This window comes from Mustelus asterias, unplaced genomic scaffold (assembly GCF_964213995.1).
Source record: "Mustelus asterias unplaced genomic scaffold, sMusAst1.hap1.1 HAP1_SCAFFOLD_291, whole genome shotgun sequence".
Classification (NCBI taxonomy): Eukaryota; Metazoa; Chordata; class Chondrichthyes; order Carcharhiniformes; family Triakidae; genus Mustelus; species Mustelus asterias.
In genome coordinates, this window is record NW_027590256.1 from 255490 (window position 1) to 283219 (window position 27730).

Below are 27730 nucleotides of genomic sequence, written 5' to 3' on the forward strand. Positions count from 1 at the left end.
AGGGATTGACTACGGAGTCTCTGTGGGTGGAGGTTAGGAACAGGAAGGGGTCGGTAACTTTGCTGGGTGTTTTCTATAGGCCGCCCAATAGTAACAGAGATGTTGAGGAGCAGATGGGGAAACAGATCCTGGAGAGATGTAGGAATAACAGAGTTGTCGTGATGGGAGATTTTAATTTCCCAAACATAGATTGGAATATCCCTAGGGCTAGGGGTTTGGATGGAGAGGAGTTTGTTAGGTGTGTCCAGGAGAGTTTCCTGACACAGTATGTGGATAAGCCTACTAGAGGAGAGGCTGTACTTGATCTGGTGCTGGCTAATGAACCTGGACAGGTGGAGGATCTCTCGGTGGGTGAGCATCTTGGGGATAGCGATCATAATTCTATCTCCTTCACGATAGCATTGGAAAGAGATAGGATCAGGCAGGCTAGGAAAGTGTTTCTCTGGAGTAAAGGGAAATACAGTGTCATCAGGGAGGAAATTAGACGGGTAAATTGGAAGGAGGCATTCTTGGGGAAAAGTACCGAAGGAAAGTGGAGGATTTTCAAGGAATGTTTGTCTGGAGCTCTGCATGACAACGTTCCGATGAGACAGGGGGTTGTTGGTAGGGTACGGGAACCGTGGTGCACGAAGGTTGTGATGAACCTGGTGAATAAGAAAAGAGAGGCGTACAGAAGGTTCAGAGAGCTAGGAGGTGTTAAGGATTTAGAGGAGTATACGGGATGTAGGAAGGAGCTTAAGAAGGAAATTAGGAGAGCGAGAAGGGGTCACGAGAAGACCTTGGCGGGTAAGATTAAGGAGAATCCCAAGGCTTTCTACAAATATGTCAAGAGTAAAAGGATGAGATGTGAAGGCATAGGACCCTTAAAAGGTGAAGGGGGAAAAGTTTGTGCGGAACCGTTAGAAATGGCGGAGGTGCTTAATGAATACTTTACCTCGGTATTCACGGTGGAAAGGGATCTGGGTGGTTGTACTGCTGGTTTGCGGTGGACAGAAAGGATCGAGCATGTGGACATAAAGAAAGAGGATGTGTTGGAACTATTGAATGGCATCAAGGTTGGTAAGTCGCCGGGACCGGATGGGATGTACCCCAGGTTACTGTGGGAGGCGAGGGAGGAGATTGCGGAGCCTTTGGCGATGATCTTTGCATCGTCGATGGAGACGGGAGAGGTTCCGGAGGATTGGAGGATTGCAGATGTGGTCCCTATATTCAAGAAAGGGAACAGGGACAGCCCGGGAAATTACCGACCGGTGAGTCTAACCTCAGTGGTTGCTAAGTTGATGGAGAGGATCCTGAGAGACAGGATTTATGATCATCTGGAGAAGTTTAGTATGATCAAAAGTAGTCAGCACGGCTTTGTCAAGGGCAGGTCGTGCCTTACGAGCCTGGTTGAGTTCTTTGAAAATGTGACCAAACACATTGACGAAGGAAGAGCAGTGGATGTGGTCTATATGGACTTCAGCAAGGCGTTCGATAAGGTCCCCCATGCAAGACTTCTTGAGAAAGTGAGAGGGCATGGGATTCAAGGGGCTGTTGCCTTGTGGATCCAGAACTGGCTTACCTGCAGAAGGCAGAGAGTGGCTGTGGAGGGGTCTTTCTCTGCATGGAGGTCAGTGACCAGTGGAGTGCCCCAGGGATCTGTTCTGGGACCCTTGCTGTTTGTCATTTTCATAAATGACCTGGATGAGGAAGTGGAGGGATGGGTTGGTAAGTTTGCTAACGACACCAAGGTAGGTGGTGTTGTGGATAGTTTGGAGGGATGTCAGAAGTTGCAGCGAGACATCGATAGAATGCAAGACTGGGCGGAGAAGTGGCAGATGGACTTCAACCCGGATAAGTGTGTAGTGATCCATTTTGGCAGATCCAATGGGATGAAGCAGCAGTATAATATGAAGGGTACCATTCTTAGCAGTGTAGAGGATCAGAAGGACCTTGGGGTCCGGGTCCATAGGACTCTTAAATCGGCCTCGCAGGTGGAGGATGCGGTCAAGAAGGCGTACGGCGTACTAGCCTTCATTAATCGAGGGATTGAGTTTAGGAGTCGGGAGATAATGCTGCAGCTTTATAGGACCCTGGTTAGACCCCACTTGGAGTACTGCGCGCAGTTCTGGTCACCTCATTACAGGAAAGATGTTGAAGCCATTGAAAGGGTGCAGAGGAGATTTACAAGGATGTTGCCTGGATTGGGGGGCATGCCTTATGAGGATAGGTTGAGGGAGCTTGGTCTCTTCTCCCTGGAGAGACGAAGGATGAGAGGTGACCTGATAGAGGTTTACAAGATGTTGAGAGGTCTGGATAGGGTAGACTCTCAGAGGCTATTTCCAAGGGCTGAAATGGTTGCTACGAGAGGACACAGGTTTAAGGTGCTGGGGGGTAGGTACAGAGGAGATGTCAGGGGTAAGTTTTTCACTCAGAGGGTGGTGGGTGAGTGGAATCGGCTGACGTCGGTGGTGGTGGAGGCAAACTCGTTGGGGTCTTTTAAGGGACTTCTGGATGAGTACATGGGATTTAATGGGATTGAGGGCTATAGATAGGCCTAGAGGTAGGGATATGATCAGCGCAACTTGTGGGCCGAAGGGCCTGTTTGTGCTGTGGCTTTCTATGTTCTATGTTCTATCTACTCTAACGCTGTTCTTTTCTCAGATATGAGCACCATTATTTTGTTTAATCAGTTTTTTGCTATGGAACGTATTACTTTATTTTGGAAAGTGAAAGATGTTTTCTTATATTTTAAAGAAATTGTGGAAAGTTGTATTGGGTATCATGACTTATTTGTCGATCACAATCAATCCACAGTTTCAGCACAGCACAGACAATGAAGTTAACATTCTAGTTTGATTATTTACCCTGTATCTCCCAGAAATAGAATCTGATTCCTCTTGAACAGCGTGTTCTGGGGCCAAGTTTCAATTTACAGTATTATGTGCTCATTAATTCAAATTTTTCAATGCCTTATGGTCTCAAATTTATATTGTGTTGTATATTTTTGAATGATTGCTTCATGTTTAATTTCTGTCACACTTCAATAAAAATTCAGCCTTATTTCATGCCAAAAAAATCCTCTTTCAGATCACTCCATTCACGTTTTCAGGGAAAGTGAAATACTAAAATGCCAATGAGATACATTTAAAATGTCCACAACACGTATTCCACTGTAGGAAACGCTGCTGTCTACTTAAATCCAGACTATTGCTACGGACAATTCTGTGGCAATTTCCAATTAAAGGTGTTTTGTAAGTGTTTTGAGTGATATGTTGTTGCCATAAAAGCAAGGGGGAACACCATTGCCTTGTCTGAATTATCCACTTGAGCAGACGTTCAAGAAAACGCATTAATGTCTAAATAGAAAGGGAAAATCTCGGACAACATCCTCAGCACTGAACTGGGAGATCAGCTGAGACTCTATACTCAAGTCTCTACAATGAGACTTAAACAGAAGATAGACTGACACAAAGGTAAGAGTGCTTAACAGAAGGCAGGACGAGAGTTTACAATGTTTTGACTCTGATTAAATTAAAGCTTCTTTTTCTTATTACTCAGAGTTTGTCAAAATCAGATTGTAAGTCGAATCAAATACAATTAGCACGGCTGATTCCGTGTGATGGGCCCCTGCGCTAGTTTACCAGACAGGCCTCAAATTCGGATGATAACCGTTTCAGTTATACATAATCTGCTAGGATAAGAGCTCACTGTTGTTACATTAGAGTATACTCTGCTGTGTGAGAATGTAACTGCGGGGTGTGGGACACCCGCCTCCCCAGCACAGCTCAATGGCTGAAACTGACAATCTAATTATTTAAGCTGAATCTTGTGAGAAATACAGTTGAACGCTTTTGAACAGGCTGTTGTGGTGCCTGGGTTCAATTTACAGAAAAAAATGTTCGATCTCATTCAAATTTGTCTTTTTGCATGATCGCTTAATTTGGAAACTGAAGTATTTTAACTCATTTGTTTTAATAAAACAAATTTTGGAGTGTACCTTTCGTAGTTCTATCAAATTTTGAAAGGTAATCATCCGCGCCCGATCGAGAAAAAAAAAACACCATTAAATTTCATGCCATTTATTTCGTGGCGGAATTTCACCAGCTTAACCTCAATGAGATACATTTAAAATCCCTGTATCAACTATTGTACTGTAGGAAAAGTTGAAGTCAGTTTAAACTATATGTGCTGCTCCGTGCAACAGTTTGATAACGGCCACCTGAGACCACTTTTGCGATGATATTTGAGCGGCAGATATTAAACAGTCCAGCCGGGTTATTCCCCTGCCTTGTTCGAGTGCTCCTTATGAACGGACAATGGGACATTTGCGTTAAGGTCTTGTCCAGAAGCGGGGACCTCAGACAATGCAGCACACACTCCGATCTGAACTGAGATATCTCTCGAGAAATTGTGCTCAAGTCTGTAGAACGAGACTTTGAAAACAGACTGATACAATGATATTAAACTGAGAGTGCCAACAATGAGCCAACTTTCACCGTTTCCCTTTTACTGGCAGCTTTCAATAGTTACTTTCCATCGATACAAATATGTGTTATGCTCTCTGTTGAATTGTGTCAGTCTTAGATTTGACACCCAGTCCAACCCCATTGATTATGTGACTTTGAACTCTGCAGTTCTTTTCCAGGCACAACAGACTAAAATACTGATCCTCCCCACTTACTGTGAACCAAATGTTATAGAATTGGAGCGTCATTTTATTACGCAGAATGTAATGTGCTGTGGAGTAAGAGATAATGCACTTAGTGTGGGCTCTCGGCATATATTTTATTTCTATGAATGTTGACACACAGTGGTGGTGTCTGTTCAGAAATCTCTGTGACAGAAATTTGTGTGACGATCCAATTGTTACATACCTAACTGATATGTTCAGTACATATATTCATGATTGCATGTACTTTGAATTGCACATTTGTAAAAATGCTTTGATGAATATGCTGTATTTGCACAGTATTATAGGCTTCCTTCCGAGGGCGAGTCTGTTTGTTTGAGTTCCAATGCAGATTGCTCAGTTTCCTTGCTCACTATTGTCAGATCGTGTTTGGTGGCATTTATTACTCAACCAATAATTTAAAAATATACTGTTTAACTGACGGGATATCGCTGTCACAACATTTATGCTTTTCACGAATTGTACATCATGGAATATTAACTAACTGGATCAAAAAACTACGCTTCATGTGGGGAAGGGAATTCCATAGATTATTTTGCACGGGTTCAGAAACTTATTTTATTGAGAAATAGATGGGAAAAATACCCGCGTGAGTTCAGTCGGTAGCATGTGCTGGTTTGGTTGATGTTCTGCATTCAGGGAGTTAACTTTCCCTCCACACTCCACATTTTAACAACTTTGCTTCCTGCAAGATGTGTTCGGGTTTGCAGTTCCTGTCTATTATGCATCTGAAAGAGTCGTAGTGGCAGCAAAAATGGGCTGCAGTCCGTAAAATGTTAAAATCTAATATTCACATTTGCAAAATTAGAATGTTGCTTAATCAGTTCCAATGAATTATATAATGCAAAAGTATTGCCTATGACAAAATTAGGTAAATTATCTCTCTTGCTGCTGTTGAAATTTCGAATAGAATTTTCCAAGATTTGTTTTAAGCATGAGTTTTGCCATTAAAGTAAACAATTTCACTCTTCACCTCATGGCAGAAGGAAAGAAATCATTCATTTTTGTCAAATATGCCCATTTAAAATACTGATTCCACTCAGCAAGCGGCGGAGTGAATGGACACGGAATGTAGCATGTACTTGGCAGTTTACTCCTGCGTTTGACTGAAATGCATGTTGCACCATGAATCGTTTTTACCAATCGACAGCTGATCAAAATCAATGAACATGAAAAGTGCGCATTTAATTCCGATGAATGATCATCTGTAGCGAATATGGAACAGTTTGTGTCGAGGAAAATTCACAAGTTAATACGTATGTAGTGTTATTTGACTTTCAGCTCTACCGTTTGAAATAGGCGATTTTATTTCCCATTTTCCTTGCCGTCAGCCTGGAGGGGGATTTATCCTCTTGCGATTTCCAGACAGATAGGAAGAGAGAGAGAGAGCTCAGTGTCAGAATATTGCGAGTTCTAAATCAGAATCCAGGGGGAAAACTGCAGCTGTGCCGACTCCTCCCACACCAACCATTCTGTCAATGGGATTTCAAACTAGAATTTTCGTGTGGCGCAGGGAATTAAAGTTATTAATTTAAAATCACTTGCACTGAATTTAGAATATTCAGAAAAAGTATGCTGCAGATATGTATTCAGGGGAGGAAGGAAAAAATAGCTTTCTTGCTATTAAATATTAAGACTGACATAGCAGCGAGAACATTCAAAATAATACCACTGATTTCACGTACATGGATTGCATGAACAATTATGTCTGGTTATTGATGGCCTCCAACATTCTGAACTATATCATTCAATGGCATCTTTTATTTCATATATTTTTATGTTTAGTTCTTTCCGATAATTAATCGTCTTCACAGACTCTTTGTTAATGGCCCATATCACTTTGGCCATACGTTTTTTTCTGTATCACCTTACATAATGGCCAATATCTTTTCTGTATGTCTTATCAAAATTTCACAATCTCTGGAGATAAACTTGTTTGCTAGCCTAAAGTTGACGGAATAGGTTAGGAATGACATTATCATTGATTTCAATTATATCCGCAGCATGAATTAGATCTGTGCCTTACTCCTGCTCATATTTCTTATGTTCATTAGTCTCTGCTCACTTGTTAGGTATTTACATTATGTCGTGCAGTAAAACGGAATTCATGGTTACAGTTATAGTGATCAGAGTTTTCTGATTTTACAACCAGGAAAATATTTATTCAGTCAAGAGCTGATTATTTGAATACATAATTATTGAAAGTTATGTGATTCGTACAACTGGTCATATTTGTATAGTGTGTGTTCCTTTTGGCCAGTATTTTAACATTGTCTCAAATGTATGGTTAAAAGTAACGTTCTCAGGACATCCAGCAAAACAATATTTAACAGGGAGCTGCTCGAATCCGTATTGAAAAACATGAATGTAAAACAACACAGTAACCATGTGCTCTAATCAAAAGATCACAACAGAGCTAACTTCTGAATTGTCCGAATCTATCCTTCTCTTTTCAGAAATGTCCTGTTTTAATAAACATAATTTCCAACATTTTACATCAGCCTTAAATATTCTTCTTTTTCATTGTATTTTGTTGGCGATTATAATCAGTTCCAGCACCACTTTTACTGACACCTATTGATTTTAGTTGACAAATACTCTTAGTTCCAAATAACAGGAAGCATTGATGTTTCAGAGTCGCTGTAGGTTAATGAGAGCAGAGAATGCCAGTGAGCGAATTAGAACCATAGAAACCATACAGTGCAGAAAGAGGCCATTCGGCCATCGAGTCTGTACCGACCGCAATCCCACCCAGGCCCTATCCCCATATCCCGCCCGCTAATCCCTCTAACCTACGCAACTCAGGACACTAGGGCCATTTTTTTTAAGCATGGCCAATCAACCTCACCCGCACATCTTTGGACTGTGGGAGGAAACCCGGACCAAATCCACGCAGAGACGAGCACATGCAAACCCGGACCAAATCCACGCAGAGACGAGGAGAGTGTGCAAACTCCACACAGACTTTGATCCAAGCCGGGAATCGAACCCAGGTCCCTGGAGCTGTGAAACAGCAGTGCTAACCAGTGTGCTACCGTGTCGCCCGTGAGTCTTTGAGTATCAGCAGCCGCAATAAGGCCAACTGAAATTTGAATTGATTAGCAATCAAGCAGCAAATCAAGCTATTTATCTAAATGGTCATGGGCTGCAAGTATTAGCGAAGGAGAATATGAAAAGTCAAATATATTGAAGAATCCTCCCAGAACTGTTAACATTCTGAACATTATCCCGAATATAATTAAATGTTACTCGCTGTAGATTCTAATATCGTATTACAGCAAAAATATGTTCTTTTTCGGTCATTGACTACCATCAGGGATAATTGGTCAATGGTATTCAGAATTAAAAACTGTAATATCGTCTTTTAAATGTCATTATTCTCTGCAGGGATGGCAACACTATGGTGTTTCAGTCGACTCTTCCAAAATGAACAGCCCAAACGCAACCGCATTTGCACTGTTCAAACAAGAGACCCAACCACAGACACGACAAAGAGAGACTGTACCAAGTTATCAGTGTGTATCTGTGAAAACAATTCGCCTTCTTCTATCACATTACCAATGTTGGATTTCTGCAGGAATTGTATATATTGTTTCATGCGAATCTAATGAAATCACAGATGCCACTTCTGCAAAGTGAAGGGATTTTTTTTCCACAGCCATTTGGTGTATTTAAATGAAACCTTCACTCATTCCGAGCCTGGGCAAACTCCAACTCTCAGCATTTCATTACAGGCGGACCCGGAAACAGTCAACGTCGAGGTAATTGCCCTTTATTTACACATTATCTGATTCTATCATTTCCAATCCAGATCATTACATCCAGAGACTGGCCGAGAATCTCAGTGCATTTCTGGTCAGTAAACAGCGCCCCTGCCCTTTAGCAATCACAAGAAGAGAGGCTCGTCCGGGCATTTCCGGAAGGTGTGTCATCCCAGTTGAGGGACTGCTGTTATGTTCATGCATAGTGACAATTGAGGTGGTTCCCTTCAGTGCAGAGGTTGTAGGGTTCTCTTCACTCACACGACTGTCTCTGACAAAAGGGCTATGCTTTCTATCTCAGCAACATTGACGTGCAGACAAGAAGGTCACACACCAGCCTTTCTTATTGACTGCCAGAGACAGGTGCATTTCAGCATTCACTCCGGGCCCAAGCATTCCTGGGACTCTGAGAACGGTTTTCTATCAATCAGTGCCAATCAAGGTGATTAAGAGCACTGTCACCCTGCTCGTCCCGTTCCCCGTCAGCTCTCCTTGGAATACAGAATAAATTCCGGGCCCACAGCGACCAAGATTCTTCTTGAGCAGCTGCCTTGGCGGAATCTTCTCTCTGACTCCTGGTACCTGCTCACTCACGTGGTTTCCATATATTTATCTTTCTATTGTTTCATGTTTCAAATTAATTTCGTCCTTTATTGCGAACCTAGGATAGTCCAACTGGCAGATTGATTCTTCATTATAATCGTGAATGTGTTGTCCCTGTGCTGGGAGACTGGGGGTTTAACTGGTTTTGAATCTTGCTATCATTTGTACTGGACAGAAAAACTACGACTGGTGAGCGGGATCAGTGAATGCGTTGGGAGATTGGAGATTCGCTACTTAGGGCAGTGGGGGACTGTGGAAGATTCTCCCTGGGACCTGGCAGATGCTGCTGTTGTGTGTCGGGAGCTCGGCTGTGGGACTGCACTCTCTGCTCCCCGTGGGGCTTACTTTGGCGAAGGATCCGGATACATTGTGACCTACAATGTTCAGTGCAGAGGGAACGAGAACGCCCTGCGGAAATGTCAGTCAGGTGGATGGTCGCGATATGACTTGTCACATTCCTATGATGCCTCTGTCATCTGCTCAGGTATTTACTTTTCTGCTTTCTCCATGTTTTATTTTCCCGACGACGAGGGAACTAACCTGGAACTGTCCGTCACCAGAAATGGAATGATAGTCATTGTCCAATTTGTCAGCGCATACTCATGTTGCATTCATATTAGAATGAACAAACCCCTCTGTAAGCAGTACGTAAATATTTGTCCTTTACCGCTCATCACGTCGTCCAGTGAAGTTTTCCCGAAAGCCACAGCCGCTGAGCTAGATTGCGGGGAATGTCACAATCACAGTTTAAATTTCCATTCGCGAAGCCAGCAGCCGCTCCCAGGCATTGATCAACCAAAAGTTCTTGGTTGCATTGGCCGTTTGTGGTGCGTCTGATCGCGTACATGAAGGTGAAGTCGGCCAAGGAAGTTTCTGAGCTCCAATGGATCAGCAGTTAGTATGGGTAGCTGAGAATGAAGAGACATAGTAAGATGCAAATTTCATGATATATTGATTCGCATTTGAATATTTATGCCGTGCACTCAGAGATGGAAACACAGATTGGTCATAAGAAACACAGACACGTCCCTGGGACAGATTGAGAAAGAAAACACAATTCATCAGTGTCCCTGACCCACATTGCTCTCCCGGCCTCACTCACAGTTGATTCGTTGGCGATTTACAAAATGTATATTAAGTGGGATGTGACTACGTAAACGGAAATGACGTTTGCTGATCAACTGCTTGTGTATTTTGTGAATAATTTTCCAGTGGAATGCTTATGAACATTCGTAAGTCTCTCTTTAAGCACATAGCCACATTGAAGCTGACAATCCATACATCTTTTGCACACCTATCTTCCATTGTCCCAACCGAATGTCTTCAGTTACCTATCCGATTTCGCGCTGATTTGGCAGATTCCGAATGTCCCAAACAAATCCTTCTAATTTCTCTCCACTGCATATTCTCGGGGTGTGAACAGAATGACCATTTGTCCCACAGAATAGAGATGGCCAATTCCTATCTGAGTTTGATGGGATTCCCTTGTTTGCAATAACTTCCTAATATTAAATCTCATCAGGTTCCACAAACACAGCCAGGTGACAGGAATGTACAGTTGAAATGTTGAAATCGGACAGTTTATTAAGCATGTGTCGGAAAGATAAAAGGCCAAGTTTCTGTTAGCATAATTAGAAAATAATTAATATCAATAGGACAAATATTATTTGTGATATAATTCAATAAGCATTTTACTTCGTAAGAAATGGTTAGACTGCAGCATTTCAGTGACATTTTCATTGTTGAAAAGAAAGCAAGGCAACATACAGTGATATCTAAAAAAATAATTAATAGAATAGCAACTACGTTAAAACTGATATCTCCAGCACTTTCGCACACAGGGGGACGATAGAGTTCATGCGATTAAATGTGCCATGTGACGTTGATCAATAACGATATGGGATTAATGTTGAGTTTTGCCGACATTTTCTCGAATTTTTCATCGAAAATACTTTCAGAATTATGTGTATCCAAATATATTTCTCAGGAAGTACACTGCCCAGGCTGCTGAATGGAAGCCATCCCTGTGCTGGGAGGCTGGAGATTTATTGGAATGGAAACTGGGGAACAGTTTGCAAAGATGAGGCATGGTCATCACCTGAGGCGGAAGCTGTTTGCCAGCTGTTGGATTGTGGTTCTGTCACAGCGATGCCGCTTATCTCTCATTTTGGTCCAGGGTCAGGGCCTGTGATTGGTCGAGAAGGTTGTGGACACCAGCAAGATTTTGCAGTAATCTGTTCAGGTACAAACCCTGATAATTCGGGAAATTAATGTCTTATCCACAAATACTACGTGGTCTGCCTCAGAAGGCAGCGGACAAATGCGGAGCTTTCTTTTTTAAGACAGTTCGATAGATGATTATTGGACAAAGGGATCAAACGTTATTGAGTGAAGGTCGTAATGCATATATCTAAATACGAATAAGCCAGACATTGTCTTATAGAATAGCGGTGCAGTGTCGAGGAAGTGAATAACAGATCACTGCTCCTATTTGGTATTCCCGAACACTCTTATTAATAATGTCGCGATTTAATAACAGGGACGCGTTCCTGCGCGGTTTGCTGCAACATTGCAACAATTTCTGGACGAAAACAAATACAATATTACTTGAATGACTATAATAATCCATTACTGATTAGATTACTTTTGCAATAATAAATTTGTTGCAATATTTAATTGGGCGACAGGAAGGTTGACTTAATGCGCCTCTGGACTCACTGCTCAGGTTCCTCCTACATGCAAAAGCGAATGGCTGGATCACTGCCGGGCACAGCACAATTTATAATAACCGAGGAAGAGAAGCCATTGGCTTCGACAGCGCTGAGATTTTTGAAAAGAAAACCGAATACTGCTCTGCTATAATTGCAGAGTGATTCATATACATTCCCGAATAACGAGCTTCCTCTATATTTCGTCAATCACAGAATTCATACAGTGCAGAAGGAGGTCATTTGGCCCATCGATTCTGCACCGACCCTCCAAAGCAACATCTCACTCAGGGTTCTCGAGTTCTTATCGCACTCCTGTCCATCCCTAACTGCCCTAGAAAAAGTGGTGTCATGCTGTCTTCTTCAGCAACTGCAGTCCATTTAATGTGGCTGAGGCATTTGCCCTTTCCACTATCTTTCAATTTACGAATACTGAATTCTTGAAACGTGGGTGCGGGTATGGATGAGAGGGGAATAAAAAGTGAGGGCAGAGGTATTGACCTGGCGTGGCTAAACTCAATTTCTGTTCAGAAGACAGTTTAGAGGCCTGATTTGCGCTCATGACTCAGATGGTATCTAAGTCTGTTTTATATTATTGTAAGAAGTTTAACAACACCAGGTTAAAGTCCAACAGGTTTATTTGGTAGCAAAAGCCACACAAGCTTTCGAAGCTCTAAGCCGCTTCTTCAGGTGAGTGGGAATTTTGTTCACAAACAGAGCTTATAAAGACACAGACTCAATTTACATGAATAATGGTTGGAATGCGAATACCCACAACTAATCAAGTCTTTAAGAAACAAGACAGCCAGTGAAACTCTGCAGGTCCACGCAACTGTGGGAGTTACAAATAGTGTGACATGAACCCAATATCGCGGTTGAGGCCGTCCTCGTGTATGCGGAACTTGGCTATCAGTTTCTGCTCAGCGACTCTGCGCTGTCGTGTGTCACGAAGGCCACCTTGGAGAACGCTTACCCGAATATCAGAGGCCGAATGCCCGTGACCGCTGAAGTGCTCCCCAACAGGAAGAGAACAGTCTTGCCTGGTGATTGTCGAGCGGTGTTCATTCACCCGTTGTCGCAGCGTCTTCGCGACACACGACAGCGCAGAGTCGCTGAGCAGAAACTGATAGCCAAGTTCCGCACACACGAGGACGGCCTCAACCGGGATATTGGATTCATGTCACACTATTTGTAACTCCCACAGTTGCGTGGACCTGCAGAGTTTCACTGGCTGTCTTGTCTGGATACAATACACATCTTTTTAGCCTGTCTTGATGCTCTCTCCACTCCCATTGTTTTGTTTCTTAAAGACTTGATTAGTTCTAAGTACAAAGAACAAAGAGAACAATACAGCACAGGAACAGGCCCTTCGGCCCTCCAAGCCCGCGCCGCTCCCGGTCCAGGATTGAATCCTGAATCCAGGATCCCCGCCCAATTTTCCAGCCTATCTACATACCAATATCCTATCCACCGAGCTGTCCCTCACAGCTATGATGCTTTGTTCATTACACCCATTAACTTACCCCCACCCCCCCATTCCAGACCATGTGATCTCCAGGGAGAGGCGAAAACCCAGAGTGAAAAACCCCAGGGCCAATATGGGGAAAAAAAAAAAAGTATTCGCATTCCAACCATTATTCATGTACAAACAAAGAACAAACAAAGAACAATACAGCACAGGAACAGGCCCTTCGGCCCTCCAAGCCCGCGCCGCTCCCCGGTCCAGGATTGAATCCTGAATCCAGGATCCCCGCCCAATTTTCCAGCCTATCTACATCCTAATATCCTATCCACCGAGCTGTCCCTCACAGCTACGATGCTTTGTTCATCACAACCTATTAACTCACCCCCACCCCCCCCCCATTCCAGACCATGTGATCTCCAGGGAGAGGCGAAAACCCAGAGTGAAAAACCCCAGGGCCAATATGGGGAAAAAAAATCTGGGAAATTCCTCTCCGACCCCCTGAGGCGATCGAAACGAGTCCAGGAGATCACAATGGCCCTGATCGGAAAATGCTTCCCAACCCTATTCATTTCCACTTCCACGAACACCATATGAATTCCCTGCCCCCGAGACAGGTTCCCAACTATCCGCAGTCTCGCTCTGTACTGGCACCAGCAAGATGATCATAGAATGAAGCCTTAAAACGAGAAACAAGGAACAATTAGCCCGCGCCGCTCCCTGGTCCAAACTAGACCACTCTTTTGTATCCCTCCATTCCCACTCCGTTCATATAGCTGTCTAGATAAGTCTTAAACGTTCCCAGTGTGTCCGCCTCCACCACCTTGCCCGGCAACACATTCCAGGCCCCCACGACCCTCTGTGTGAAATATGTCCTTCTGATATCTGTGTTAAACCTCCCCCCCTTCACCTTGAACCTATGACCCCTCGTGAACGTCACCACCGACCCGGGGAAAAGCTTCCCACCGTTCACCCTATCCATGCCTTTCATAATTTTATACACCTCTATTAAGTCTCCCCTCATCCTCCGTCTTTCCAAGGAGAACAACCCCAGTTTCCCCAATCTCTCCTCATAACCAAGCCCCTCCATACCAGGCAACATCCTGGTAAACCTCTTCTGTACTCGCTCCAAAGCCTCCACGTCCTTCTGGTAGTGTGGCGACCAGAACTGGACGCAGTATTCCAAATGCGGCCGAACCAACGTTCTATACATCTGCAACATCAGACCCCAACTTTTATACTCTATGCCCCGTCCTATAAAGGCAAGCATGCCATATGCCTTCTTCACCACCTTCTCCACCTGTGACGTCACCTTCAAAGATCTGTGGACTTGCACACCCAGGTCCCTCTGCGTCTCTACACCCTTTATGGTTCTTCCATTTATCGTGTAGCTCCTCCCTACATTATTCCCACCAATATGCATCACTTCGCATTTATCAGGATTGAACTCCATCTGCCATTTCCTTCCCCAAATTTCCAGCCTATCTATATCCTTCTGTAGCCTCTGACTATGTTCCTCACTGTCTGCAAGTCCTGCCAGTTTTGTGTCGTCCGCAAACTTACTGGTCACCCCAGTTACTCCTTCTTCCAGATCATTTATATAAATCACAAACAGCAGAGGTCCCAATACAGAGCCCTGCGGTACACCAGTAGTCACAGGCCTCCAGCCGGAAAAAGACCCTTCCACTACCACCCTCTGTCTTCTATGACCAAGCCAGTTCTCCACCCATCTAGCCACCTCCCCCTTTATCCCATGGGATCCAACCTTTTTCACTAGCCTACCATGAGGGACTTTGTCAAACGCTTTACTAAAGTACAATGTAAATTGAGTCTGTGTCTTTATAAGCTCTGTTTGTGAACAGAATTCCCACTCACCTGAAGAAGGGGCTTCGAGCTTCGAAAGCTTGTGTGGCTTTTGCTACCAAATAAACCTGTTGGACTTTAACCTGGTGTTGTTAAACTTCTTACTGTGTTTACCCCAGTCCAACGCCGGCATCTCCACATTATATTATTGTGCCAAACTGTTCTCCCATTACAGTCCAGCTGACTAGACATGAATGTCGTACTGAACGGAAATGTTATACGTACCTGGCCACTGCATTTCTTGTTCTGACTACACTAACACGTAGAGTTTCACGGACTTACTCTGTCCCTAATTTCCTTTTGTTTCATCAATAGTTGCAACTTAATGTCAGCTGCAGAAATAACACTTCAGCGTCATTTTGGATTCAAGTGTTCGATTGAAATATAATCAAGTGTAGACAATGTTGCAGGCTGGGATGACTGTAGGGACTATGGTTATTCCAGATACTCAAGTTTCTCTCGTTCAACACAGGGTAAAAATGAAAGTGAAATGTGACGCCTAATGTTGCTGTCTGGGTTCTGAATGAAAACATTAAAGAAATGAAAAGGGAGCAAAAAATACATTGGTTTCGATCTGAAAGAGATTATTTGTCTTGGATTTCTCATTTTTTCTCTTCATAGATGCTTGCAGAGCTTTCAGTGGGGATAGTGTTTATTTTTTACATCACACTGATCGCATTGGATTCGTCAGAATAAAAATATAGTACCGACAAGCGTACAGTGATATTTCAAACAGAAGCGTTGGCCGGGTGTGACGGTGGAGGAACATTAGGCATTGGGAGGTGGTCTCGGTGCTGAACAATTGCTATTGGACGGAAATCCAATCAAACTAAGAACGAAATCTGACAAATTCATGTTGATGAGCTATGTGATAAGTGGTCATTGATAAGTAAATTGCACTCTCGTGAATTGATATTACTCAGGTCGCCGAAATGCTGCACGAGCAGATGGAGAGTCCCGATGCTCGGGTCGATTGGAAATCCAGCACGCTGAACACTGGGAAACAGTGTGTGATCTTCACTGGGATTGGAATGCCGCAGATGTGGTCTGTGCTCAGCTGCAATGTGGAGTCGCTGTGAATCTACCAAGACGCGTCCAGTTTCGACAGGGCACTGGTCTCATACGGAGGAATCGCTTGGAATGTAAAGGGAATGAGACAAGTCTGTTCCATTGTCCTCTTTCTCCAGTAACTCAACACGAGTGCACACACAGAAACGATGTCAATGTGATTTGCTCCAGTGAGTACAAACAAAAAAACCCAAACAATCCCTGTAATGAATAAAACCAAAGGAAATGACATTATTGCCATTCCCACGAACAAAAGCATATCCAAACCAGTCTAACAGTTCAAATCGTTTTGACACTGGCCTCATCAAACGTTACCAATAATCCGCAATCACTTTTTAAATGAGGAAGTTATCAAAATGACGTTTGTTGCTGGGTAATTTGATACATATTTTTATTTACTTCGAAGTTGGGTCTCCTTTCTGCATATTTGATGTACCATTCATTGTCAAATGAGTAGTACTGTGCCCTATCACTAACCGTGCAAAACCTCAAGAACTTCATCCAGAAGTGCGTCATTAACTTTTCGTTCGCTTCATTAACCATACGGTTACATAACTTGCCAAGTGAGCACTCATATAAAATTGAATCATTGAGATCTAAAAATATATATATTTCGTAGGTTTATCTCATGGTTAAGTGCAGAGGGAACAATTTGCCACTTGCGCACCTTGTTAAATAAATATGTATTTGCTGTCTTTTACATTCAATTTCATTTGAGTTCATTGATCTGATGTTGCACACACCCTCTTGCCTTCCTTCCCCGAGCAATGGCGTTAAGTTTCCAGCTCTGTCAACATTCGCTTCTGCCAGAAAACCTTCCCAAATCACCACATCAGCACTGTTCTCAATTTCCATACCCTTCTACGTCTAGTCCCCTCAGTTGACATTAATTGGCTATTGTTTCAGTTATTTGCTGCAACATCTCTTTCGGTAATGGTAAGGGAATCAACATTGACCACGCACTTAAATGCCACAGGTGACAGAACAGGTCAGTTGATGAAATCTGCGCAACGATTGCTTTAGCAACACAACTCCTCTTTATTACTGATGAGGCAGATGTCAAAATTAGGATTAAACACGCTGCAATCGATTTGCAAGCAAATCTCAAGGAATTAAATGATCCCCAGGCAAGCAATCTAATTGAACGGCAGCAGGTAAGGTTCCATCCATCCTGCTACTTACACAAGCCATGGCGCATTGGTCTGCTTCAAAATTCTAGAGCCCTCTATCTAACATGAGGACCTTCTAAAACAATACATTTCACGTTCTTTTCCTGCGTGATACTGGGAAATATAGCAGGTGAGTTTTGTTGCTTTGAGAATAATTCATCAGACATCTTAAATGCGTCACGTAATATTCAGTTTTAAGTACATTTCGAATGTATGGCAGATATGTGTTCCTTTAATTTCCCCAACATTGTACTGTGCTTGGTATTGGCATCAAATTGAATATTTCTTCAAAACGTATTCACTGGTGAAAAATATAAGGCTGAATGCTCTTCTTAAATTTCTGTCAGCTATTGCAAAAAGGAGCAAACAATGACAGTGACTTAAAGTGTCAGTTTTAATAACCTTCTTTCTTATTTAGTTCAACTTCTGCTTTACAATTTGTTCCTATTTTTCAGATGAAAGCTGGTCATTGAGATTAACGAATGGGGGAAGCAGTTGCGATGGGCGAGTGGAGATTTACCACAACAGCTCTTGGGGCAGAGTGCAGGACAGCTTCTGGGATCTGAATGATGCCAACGTTGTTTGTAGACAATTGGAATGCGGCGACGCAATATCCGTTTATAACTCTTCAAAGTACGGAGAGAGTGATGAGCCTGTGTTGTTGAATGATGTCCATTGTGAAGGAAACGAATCACACCTCCGGAGCTGCAGATCATTTCTACTGGATTCCTCTCTCAATGACAGATTCGGCGTTGGTGTTCTGTGCTCAGGTGAATAAAACTGTCGTTGCTTGCGAAACATAAAGAACACATTCTAACTGCTGAGGCATTTAGTAATGTTATTTTCCCTTTTTGTGGTGTCACCAAAACATGTTGTTAAGGTAATGAAGGTAGAGATGGGTGACCGAGCTGGATGTGCACGGCGAACAGATTTTATGGTGGATTAAAGCAAGGCAAAACTCACAACGGTCAACACAGGAACAAAATAGAGAACGCAACATGAAATAATGCCAAAAAATACATGCCAAAAACGTCATTAAATTGGTAGCTATATGCGTTTCACAGCACAATGAAAGACGGTGATGTGAGTGAGGAATTCATTTCAGAATATATGAAGGGTTCAGGACAAGGTTGAAGCTCCTGTTAGGACTGAGTACTCGAAGCACTTTGAACAGCCGTTTAAATCTTTAGTTCGGCAGCATTTGAAGTATGTGTGCTGTTATGGTGATCACACTGTCAGAAGGACGTGGATGCTTTTTAGAGTGTGCAAAAAAGGCTCTTCCAGCATCTTGCCTGGAGGATTTTAGGAATGAGGCAAGGTTGGATAAACCAGGATTGTTTTCACGGGCAGGACGCAGGTTCAGAATGACCTGATTGAAGTCAACAACGCCATAAGAGGCATACAAAAATCTGAGGTCACGTGGATAGTCAGAGGCTTTTTTCTCAGGGTGGATAGGTGGACGACAAGAGGGCACAGGTTTAAGTTGATAGGTGATAAGTTTATGGGAGTCCTGCGGGGAAACGTTAGCACAAAAAGGATGGCGGGTGCCTCCCATCCATTGGCTCTGTGTACACTTCCCGCTGCTCGGCAAAGCAGCCAGCTTAATTCAGGACCCGACGCACCCCGGGCATTCTCTCTTCCACTTTCTTCCGTCAGGAAAATATACAAAAATCTGAGGTCACGTACCAAACGACTCAAGAACAACTTCTTCCCTGCTGCCATCAGACTTTTGAATGGGCCTACCTTGCATTAAGTTAAACTTTCTAAACACCCTCGCCATAAATGTAACACTACATTCTGTACGCTCTCGTTTCCTTCCTTTTGGACTATATGGTTTGTCTGTTTAGCGCGCAAGAAACAATACTTTTCATTGTGTGTAATACATATCACAATAATAAATCAAATCAAATCAAATGAAAAGAAAACACTGCCAGTGGAGGTGGTGGAAACAGGCAAATTAGCAACATTAAAGGTGTATACACATGAACGGGAGTCGATCAGAAGCATAGAAACCATGTATTGGCGCAGTTTTAGTCGGGTCTTTTCTCCTGTGCTGTACTGTTATTTTTTTTCTTTTTAAAAGACATCAGAAATCCAGTGAACTTGACATGGTTAGATCTGGAAACGCTGAGGAGATGTGACATGATTGTGGGTGTGATGTACAAAATGGATATGCTTGAACACTATGATCCTCATTTAAAATTGAAGACGTTTGTTGAGCGGACCTCCTGTGTAGAGCAAGCAGAGCAGCGACGTTGAGGCAGAATTCTTAGGAATGGGTTAACAACGGGTTATGTGAGTGAAAGTTTTAAAGAGTAAATAATAGAATATAGGCCAGAAGGAGAGTTAAATATATGAAATCCTGGCTACAAAGCGAAAAATAGCACCCAAAGGGCTTATGAACGAGGCAAATGTGAGCCTTGATATTGGTCAAACTGCTCAGACTTGTGAAGAGGAGTTTGTGGGACAGAAAGGCCGTTTCCGTTAAAGCACAGTTATGGATTTTTTTGTGCGATTTGAACCGTAGAAAAGTTGGAGTGAAGTTATCGCATTAACTTCACATTAAAGTTTCATTATGTTTTGAATTGTTGGAACTGATATCTTTTGTGGAAATTGCGTTATTCTGTGAAGAACTTTGTTTGTGCAAGCTCAAATGACACAGTTGTTTTTTGCAACAGTTCCCAAATCCGGATAAAGGCACAGGAGATAAACATCTGTCCAGAAGATATTATGGTCCAATGCATTTTAATGAATAGTTGAGGATTAAAACTTGCATTACGAGATACATGAGATCTATTTATTTCAGTTGTTACATTTTAATTGTCAGTGAAGTGATGGATTGTTACAGCTAATAGTACTTTCATCGACAGACAAAGGAAGGTTACTGACGTTTACTTAAGCTGAGCATGTTTTTGAATCGGAAAATATGATTTTTTTTCTTTTGGAATATTTTACTTCAGTCAAATACTGATGACAATCTAAACATATTTCGGAATTTTGAACTATACCCTTAGATATATAGAGGTTAGGGGTTGGCTGCGTGCGTGTGTGTGTGTGTGTGCGTGAGTGAAGAAGACAGCCTGCAAATTGAATTACTCTGCTCTGGGTGATGGTGCAGAATGAATCAGACATACTTGGAACGTCATGAGGTTGGTCGAAGCCGAAATACTGAATTTCGAAAGTAGATAGACCGAATTTTCCGAGTCTGTGTTGTCTACCTCATTGAATTCAGAGCAGCTATGTATTGAGTAGTATCGCTGCATTGTTATAAATAAGCACCAATGTGGGAGTTGGGTTGCTTACTTGTGTGTATGACAAAGTGGTTAGTATTTTTGGGGGGGATTGTTTTGAAGGACTGATTTTAAATCTGAAACTGTAATCTTGCGTGCAAGAATTCAGTTTTCTTTCGGTTAATAACTCTTTCAGGTCAATAATGCTTTCTAACTTTAGGAAACTAAAATGATAAAATTATAATATATAAACTTAAACAGAAAATTCTCAAATTATGGGGAAATTTCGCGTTGTTCACTTCAGTGGGTTAATTTGCACGTTTTCTGAATGCAGAAAAAAAACATGTGGCCCAGGACATCAATAATCTCTCCGGGTTATGATATTATCAGCAATACGCATTGCTGACACAATAGCAATATAACGATGGGTGTTGCTCTGGTGTAGTTAGTGGCAATTTCCGATCTGAAACATGCAGCTTCAGATCGTAATTCTTTTTACAAATGTTAAATAGTAATTTTGAAGCCAATTTAGTGGAATAGTGTCATAAAGCACCGTGCAAATATCATAAAGCAAACCACAGAATCATATGTTTGAGGGTATAAACATATTAGACAGTGGATTAAACAGTTCAGCAGGAAATAGTTGAAATTAATCCATTGCAACGTTCACTGAGGAATAGGATAAAGTAGATACATAATTCAGGAAAGTGGTGATGAACTTGCAGTTTGCCCTGACGAGCTTCAAAATGGGGGAATCCCCCCGCCCGGATGAATTGCATCTCAGCATGCTGTGGGAGGCGAGGCAGGATATAGCAGAGGCACAGAGATAATTTCTGAATTCTTCTCTGGGGGAAGTGCCAGTGGACTGGAGGATGACTAATAGGGTTCCAATTTGCAAGAAGGGTGATAGAGATGAACAATTTAAATACATATTTCTGAGTCTCACATCAGTGGCAGAGAAATATTGGAGAAATATTTTGAGATGAGAATTAGTATCCATTCGGATAGGCATGAGTTAATTATGGAAAATCAGCTTGGCTATGTCCAAGGTTGGTCATGATTAACAACTTTGTTCGGACTTTTGTGAATGCAATCAAGTTTGGGGATGAGGAAAGTTCAATTGATGTAGTTGAGGTTTTAGCAAAGCTTTGACGAGGTCCCATTTGTCAGACAGATTGTGAAGGTTTAAGCATGTGGAATTCAGGACGACATGGCGAGATAGCTCAGGAACTGCTTCGTAATAGGGCACAGATGTTAGTGTTAGAAGGCCGTCGAGTGACTGGAGGCCAGTGCCTAGTGGTGTGCCACATAGATCACCGCTGTGACCCTTATTGTGTATTATATACATAACTGATATAGACAGAATATGAGGGGAGCATTAAACAAGTTTGCAGATGACATGTAAAATGGGAGGGTGGTTAATACTGAAGGATAATACTGTGTTAATACTGAATTTACAGAAACATGCAGGTGGGTTGGTCAGATGGACAGAACAGTGACAACAGTCATTTAACCCTGATAAGTGCAAGGTGAAGAAGAAACAACGCCAGGATGCATTTAATGAATGGCAGGGCACTGGGAAGCTCGTAGGAACAGACTTATGCACAGTTCCTTGAAGTCGGCGGAGCACATGAATAGTATAGTTAGAAAGGCATGTGGGATACTTGCTTTTATCAGTCGTGGCATAGATTATAAGAGTGAAGAGGTAATATTGGAACTGTACAGAACGTTGATTAGACCGCAAATGGAGTATTGTGTGCAGTTATGTTCAACTCATTATAGGAAGGATATGATAACACTAGAGTGGGTACAGAGGAGGTTCAAAAGCATGCTGCCTGGGATGGAGAATTTGAGCTACAATGAGAGACTGGATAGGCATGGATTGTTTCCTTTAGATAAGAGAAGGCTGAGGGGTAGGGGTATATTTGAGGTATATAAGATTATGAGAGGCATGGACAGAGTGATTATGGAGAAGCTGGTCCCGTTGGTAGAGGGGTCATTCACAAAGGAGCATAGTTTTTGGATATGAGCCAGAGATTCAGAATGGATTTCAGTGAAAGAAAAAAAACGCCCAGATATGGTGGGAATCTGTAAAACATTGCTGGGGAATGTAGTGGAGGCCGGAAAACCTACAATCTTTACAAAAAAATCGGATGAGCACTTGAAATATCATAAAATTCAAGAACATGGACAAGTACAGGCAAATAGGATAAACGCGTATTTAGTGCTGATGACTGTCGGTGCCGACTCATTGGGCCAAATGGCCTTTTCAGCACTGTCTGAATCTAATACTTTGCGGCAATCTTTTACAACATAGAATGTTGATCATATTAATCTTTGGATCCAGTAAGTGCGGTCTTGATAAATTTGCTGTCAGTTCGTACACAGCAGCATTGTCCTCAGCTTAAGGGTTAACGAGATTTTTCTTTTCCAATTCTGAACGTCCACTCCTTTCAAATTCCTGGTCACAAGCTGCACTAAGACTGATTATGTTTCATCGTGTTTCCTTTACTTTTTGAGCTGCAATTGTTTATCGTACAAATGGTCCTGTTTATTCTGACCAAGATTCTATGATTTTTTCCCCTCTTTCGTACCATCCAATAGCCACACGGTAGCTAATCAGTAGCTAAATTAATCGAATGTTTTAACTTTGCTAAGAAAGGTCATGACAGGGCTTACACATCGCCCATAATCTCTTTCCGAGTACTACTAGCGTATTCAGTTTGATATATCGAAATGGATTCTGCTCAGAAGAGGCAAATAGCATTTCGAAAGATATTCAACTTAGCACATTGTCAAAGGGAGAGTCCGATGCTGGGAATCACATGAGTAAAAGAATGAGATAGGAGGTACCACGTGTTTCTAATAATATTCGCATTACCTCCAAACATGTTGCACATTTAGGAAAAAATGCAGGAGATATGTACAGCTACATTTAATTCGAGCTATATTTTGAAGTCGAGGTTATATAGCAGGTCGATGCAACTTTGCACAAGATTGATGAGTGGGTCATATAGAACAAAACATCAGGGCATGCTTCGCTTCTCTAACAATGTCCATAATTTTATTCATACGTTAGGAACGAAAGGGTTGTCAGGGAAAAAATCGGACCTCTCAGGAACAAAAGTGGGGAATTATGCTTAGAGCCCAAAGAAGTAGGGGAGATCCTAAATGAGTACTTTGTGTCGGTATTCACAAAGGAGAGGGATGTGTTGACTGGGAGTGTCTCGGAGGGGAGTGTTGACCCGTTGGAGAAAATCTCCATTACAAGGGAGGAAGTGTTAGGTTTGTTAGAGAATATAAAGACTGACAAATCCCCAGGGCCTGATGGAATCTATCCAAGGCTGCTCAGGGAGACGAGAGATGAAATCGCTGGGCCTCTGACGCTAATCTTTGTCTCGTCACTGGACACAGGTGAGGTCCCAGAGGATTGGATGATAGCTAATGTGGTCCCGTTATTTAAGAAGGGTAGGAAGGATAACCCAGGTATTTATAGGCCGGTGAGCTTGACGTCCGTGGTGGGGAAGTTGTTGGAGAACATTCTTAGAGATAGGATGTATGCGCATTTAGAAAGGAATAAACTCATTAACAATTGTCAGCATGGTTTTGTGAGGGGGAGGTCATGCCTCACTAACTTGGTGGAATTTTATGAAGAAGTGACTGGAATGGTTGACGAGGGAAGGGCCGTGGATGTCGTCTATATGGACTTTAGTGAAGCGTTTGACAAAGTCCCTCATGGTAGGCTGGTGCAAAAGGTTGGATCTCATCAGATAAAGGGGGAGGTGGCTAGTTGGGTAGAGAACTAGCTTGGTCACAGAAGACAGAGGGTGATAGTGGAAGGGTCTTTTTCCGGCTGGAGGCCTGTGACTAGTGGTGTTCCGCAGGGCTCTCTATTGGGACCTCTGCTGTTTGTGATTTATATAAATGATCTGGAAGAACGTGTAACTGGGGTGATCAGTAAGTTTGCGGACGACACAAAATTGGCAGGACTTGCAGATAGTGAGGAACATTGTCAGAGGCCACAGAAGGATATAGATAGGCTGGAAATTTGGGCAAAGAAATGGCAGATGGAGTTCAATCCTGATGAATGCGAAGTGATGCATTTTGGTAGAAATAATGAAAGGAGGAACTATACGATAAATGGCAGAACCATAAAGGGTGTAGATACGCAGAGGGACCTGGGTGTGCAAGTCCACAGATCTTTGAAGGTGACGTCGCAGGTGGCGAAGGTGGTCAAGAAGGCATATGGCATGCTTGCCTTTATAGGACGGGGCATAGAGTATAAAAGTTGGGGTCTGATGTTGCAGATGTATAGAACGTTGGTTCGGCCGCATTTGGAGTACTGCGTCCAGTTCTGGTCGCCACACTACCAGAAGGACGTGGAGGCTTTGGAGAGAGTACAGAGGAGGTTTACCAGGATGTTGCCTGGTATGGAGGGGCTTAGTTATGAGGAGAGATTGGGTAAACTGGGGTTGTTCTCCCTGGAAAGACGAAGGATGAGGGGAGACTTGATAGAGGTGTATAAAATTATGAAAGGCATAAATAGGGTGAACGGTGGGAAGCTTTTCCCCAGGTCGGTGGTGACGTTCACGAGGGGTCACAGGTTCAAGGTGAAGAGCGTGGGGGAGGTTTAACACAGATATCAGAAGGAGATATTTTACACAGAGGGTGGTGGGGGCCTGGAATACGCTGCCAGGCAAGGTGGTGGAGGCGGACACACTGGGAACGTTTAAGACGTATCGAGATCGCCACATGAACGGAGTGGGAATGGAGGGATACAAAATAATGGTCTAGTTTGGACCAGGGAGCGGCACGGGCTTGGAGGGCCGAAGGGCCTGTTCCTGTGCTGTATTGTTCTTTGTTCTTTATTAAAGGAGCATCCTAAAAAAAACAAATAACACTCATCAATCACCATCACAATCAAGGAAAATATTTCTGAATCATCGAAAACTCTCTTTTATCCTGGCATCCAAGAAAATTTAAATCCCACCATTGGATTTACTATTCACAGTTTATTCTCCTCAGCAGCCCCTACCTTGACACCATCAGTGTGTTCAATCTAATAACAGTTTCACCTGCACCATCACATGAAATTGACATATCTAGTTTCTCTCCAATATTTGATCATGCCCCATTCGAGCTAGCTTGTTGATGGTTTCAATCTCTTTCCCTCTGGATTCTACTTCCACTGAAATCACACATTCATCCCTATTTTTCGGTTAGTTAATACGTTGCCGATTCTTCCTGCATGTTCTGTGCCCCTTTCATTTGAGAGTTAATTGCAATATATTTGAAACACGAGAATCATATATTCAGCCCTACTCTACCACAGAAACAACCCTTAGTGTACGTGCCAAAGGCAAACTATTGCTCCTTCTCCTTCTGTATTACTCTTCAGTTTACGATACAGTTGGTCATGGATCTTTTATCCCAAAACTGCTGTCCACTGACTGAGGTTGGTTGGGAATGCAATCTATTGGTTCCACTCTAAGCTAATCAATCAATATGATGGAATTATCAGCAACAATCTTCACTTTCCTCGACAGTAGGCTATTGTGGTGTCCTCCAAGCATGATATCCTGATCAAAAACTGATTTTTGTTTACTTGTTGTCTTTTAGTAGCATCCTGCGGAAAGAGAGTGTCCATTTCCAAACAAAAGCAATGGACTGCGAATGCTGGAATCTGAAACAACAACAGAAAATGCTGAAAAATCTCAGCATGACTCTTAGCATCTGTGAGAGTGAATAGAGCTAATGTTTCGAGTCTGGGTGATCTTTCGTCTCGCTGAGAGACTCGAAACGTTAGCTCTATTCTGTCTCCAATAGCGCTGTCAGAACTGCTGAGATTTTCCAGAATGTTCTGTTTTTGTTTCAGATGCCAGGATCCGCAGTATTTTCCTTTTGTCATGTCATCTGTAATGCTGATGTGATTGTTGACATCGAGGTGTCTTTCTCTGCACCTGTTCATACCATCACCAAAGCTCTTTATTTCATTTTGTTACCCTTACGGTTGGTGATTCAAATTCACTGGTAGCTCGTCTGTCTAAATCTATTCCTCGAAAAGTAGATGTCATTCAAATTTCATGTGCCTATTGCCCACCTTTGAAGACGTCTCTCGATCGCATCTCCAGAGCCGACAGTGAATTATCTTATGTCCACACAAATGCTTTTGCAACATCTTTTGAGTTCACAGCTCGCAGTACACTTCAATTTCTGCCACTACTGGCCTTATGGAAAAAAGCTAATAATTGTCAACACAACATTTCAAGTATTTTCAACCGAAATGTACCTGCAATGAAACCCTCTTTGCTTCGTTAGATTGTTCATAAATAAACACAAATACTTTTAAACACCTTTTGTTTGCCTGACTTTATTTGTACTTACCTGGTTTCAGATTTTCTTGTGCACTATAGATTAAAAGCATTGTGAACATTGAGAAGGAAAGGAGAGGGCGCAGGATGTAGTATTAAAATCATAGCTAGGGTGTAGAGAAAGATGAATTTAATATGAGTGACGTCCATTCAGAAGGCTGATGGTGGCAGGGAAGAAGTTGTTTTTGAATCGGTTGGGACTTGACCTCAAACCTTTGAATTTTTGTTCCAAGGGAAAGAGGTGTAAGAGAGTATGCCCGGGGTGCGTGTGGTCCTTGATAATGCTGGCTGCTTTTCCGAGGCAGCGGGAAGTGTAGACAGAGCCAATTGACGGGAGGCTGGTTTGTGGGAAGGACCGGGCTTCTTTGACGACACTTGTAGTTTTTTGCCATCTTGGACAGAGCAGCATCCATATCAAGCTCTGATACAGTCAAAATAATGCTTTGTATGGTGCATCCATAAAAGTTGCTGAGAGTCGTTGGGGACTTGCCAAATTTCCTTAGCCTCGCTTGAAAATAGAGGCGTTGGTGGGCTTTCTTAACTATAACGTCGCCGTGGAGGGGCGAGGACAAGTTGCTGGTGAACTGCTGACCTAGAAACTTGATGCTCTCGACCATTTCCCCTTCATCCCCTTTGATTTCAGCAGAGGCATTTCCTCCACTGAGCTTCCTGACATCGATGCCAATCTCTTTCGTTTTACTGACATTAAGGGAGAGATTATTGTCGTTGCACCAGTTCACCAGATTCTGTATCCCCTTCCTGTACCCGTCTCAACATCGTCTGAGATCCGACCCCTTTCGGTGGTGTTATCAGGAAACTTGCA

General features: G+C 42.7%; 1 protein-coding gene across 1 annotated transcript in view; it reads left to right on the top strand.

The window, feature by feature from the left end:
• Positions 1–5888: 5888 nt before the first annotated feature.
• LOC144486164 (antigen WC1.1-like) overlaps positions 5889–27730 on the top strand; it is a 37546-nt gene continuing 15704 nt past the window's right edge. The window contains exons 1-5 of the mRNA XM_078204237.1: positions 5889–5928; positions 9212–9856; positions 11024–11278; positions 15993–16211; positions 17762–18076. Of these exons, the coding sequence (XP_078060363.1) occupies positions 5889–5928; positions 9212–9856; positions 11024–11278; positions 15993–16211; positions 17762–18076 (1474 nt within the window). The remainder of the gene's footprint in view (positions 5929–9211; positions 9857–11023; positions 11279–15992; positions 16212–17761; positions 18077–27730) is intronic.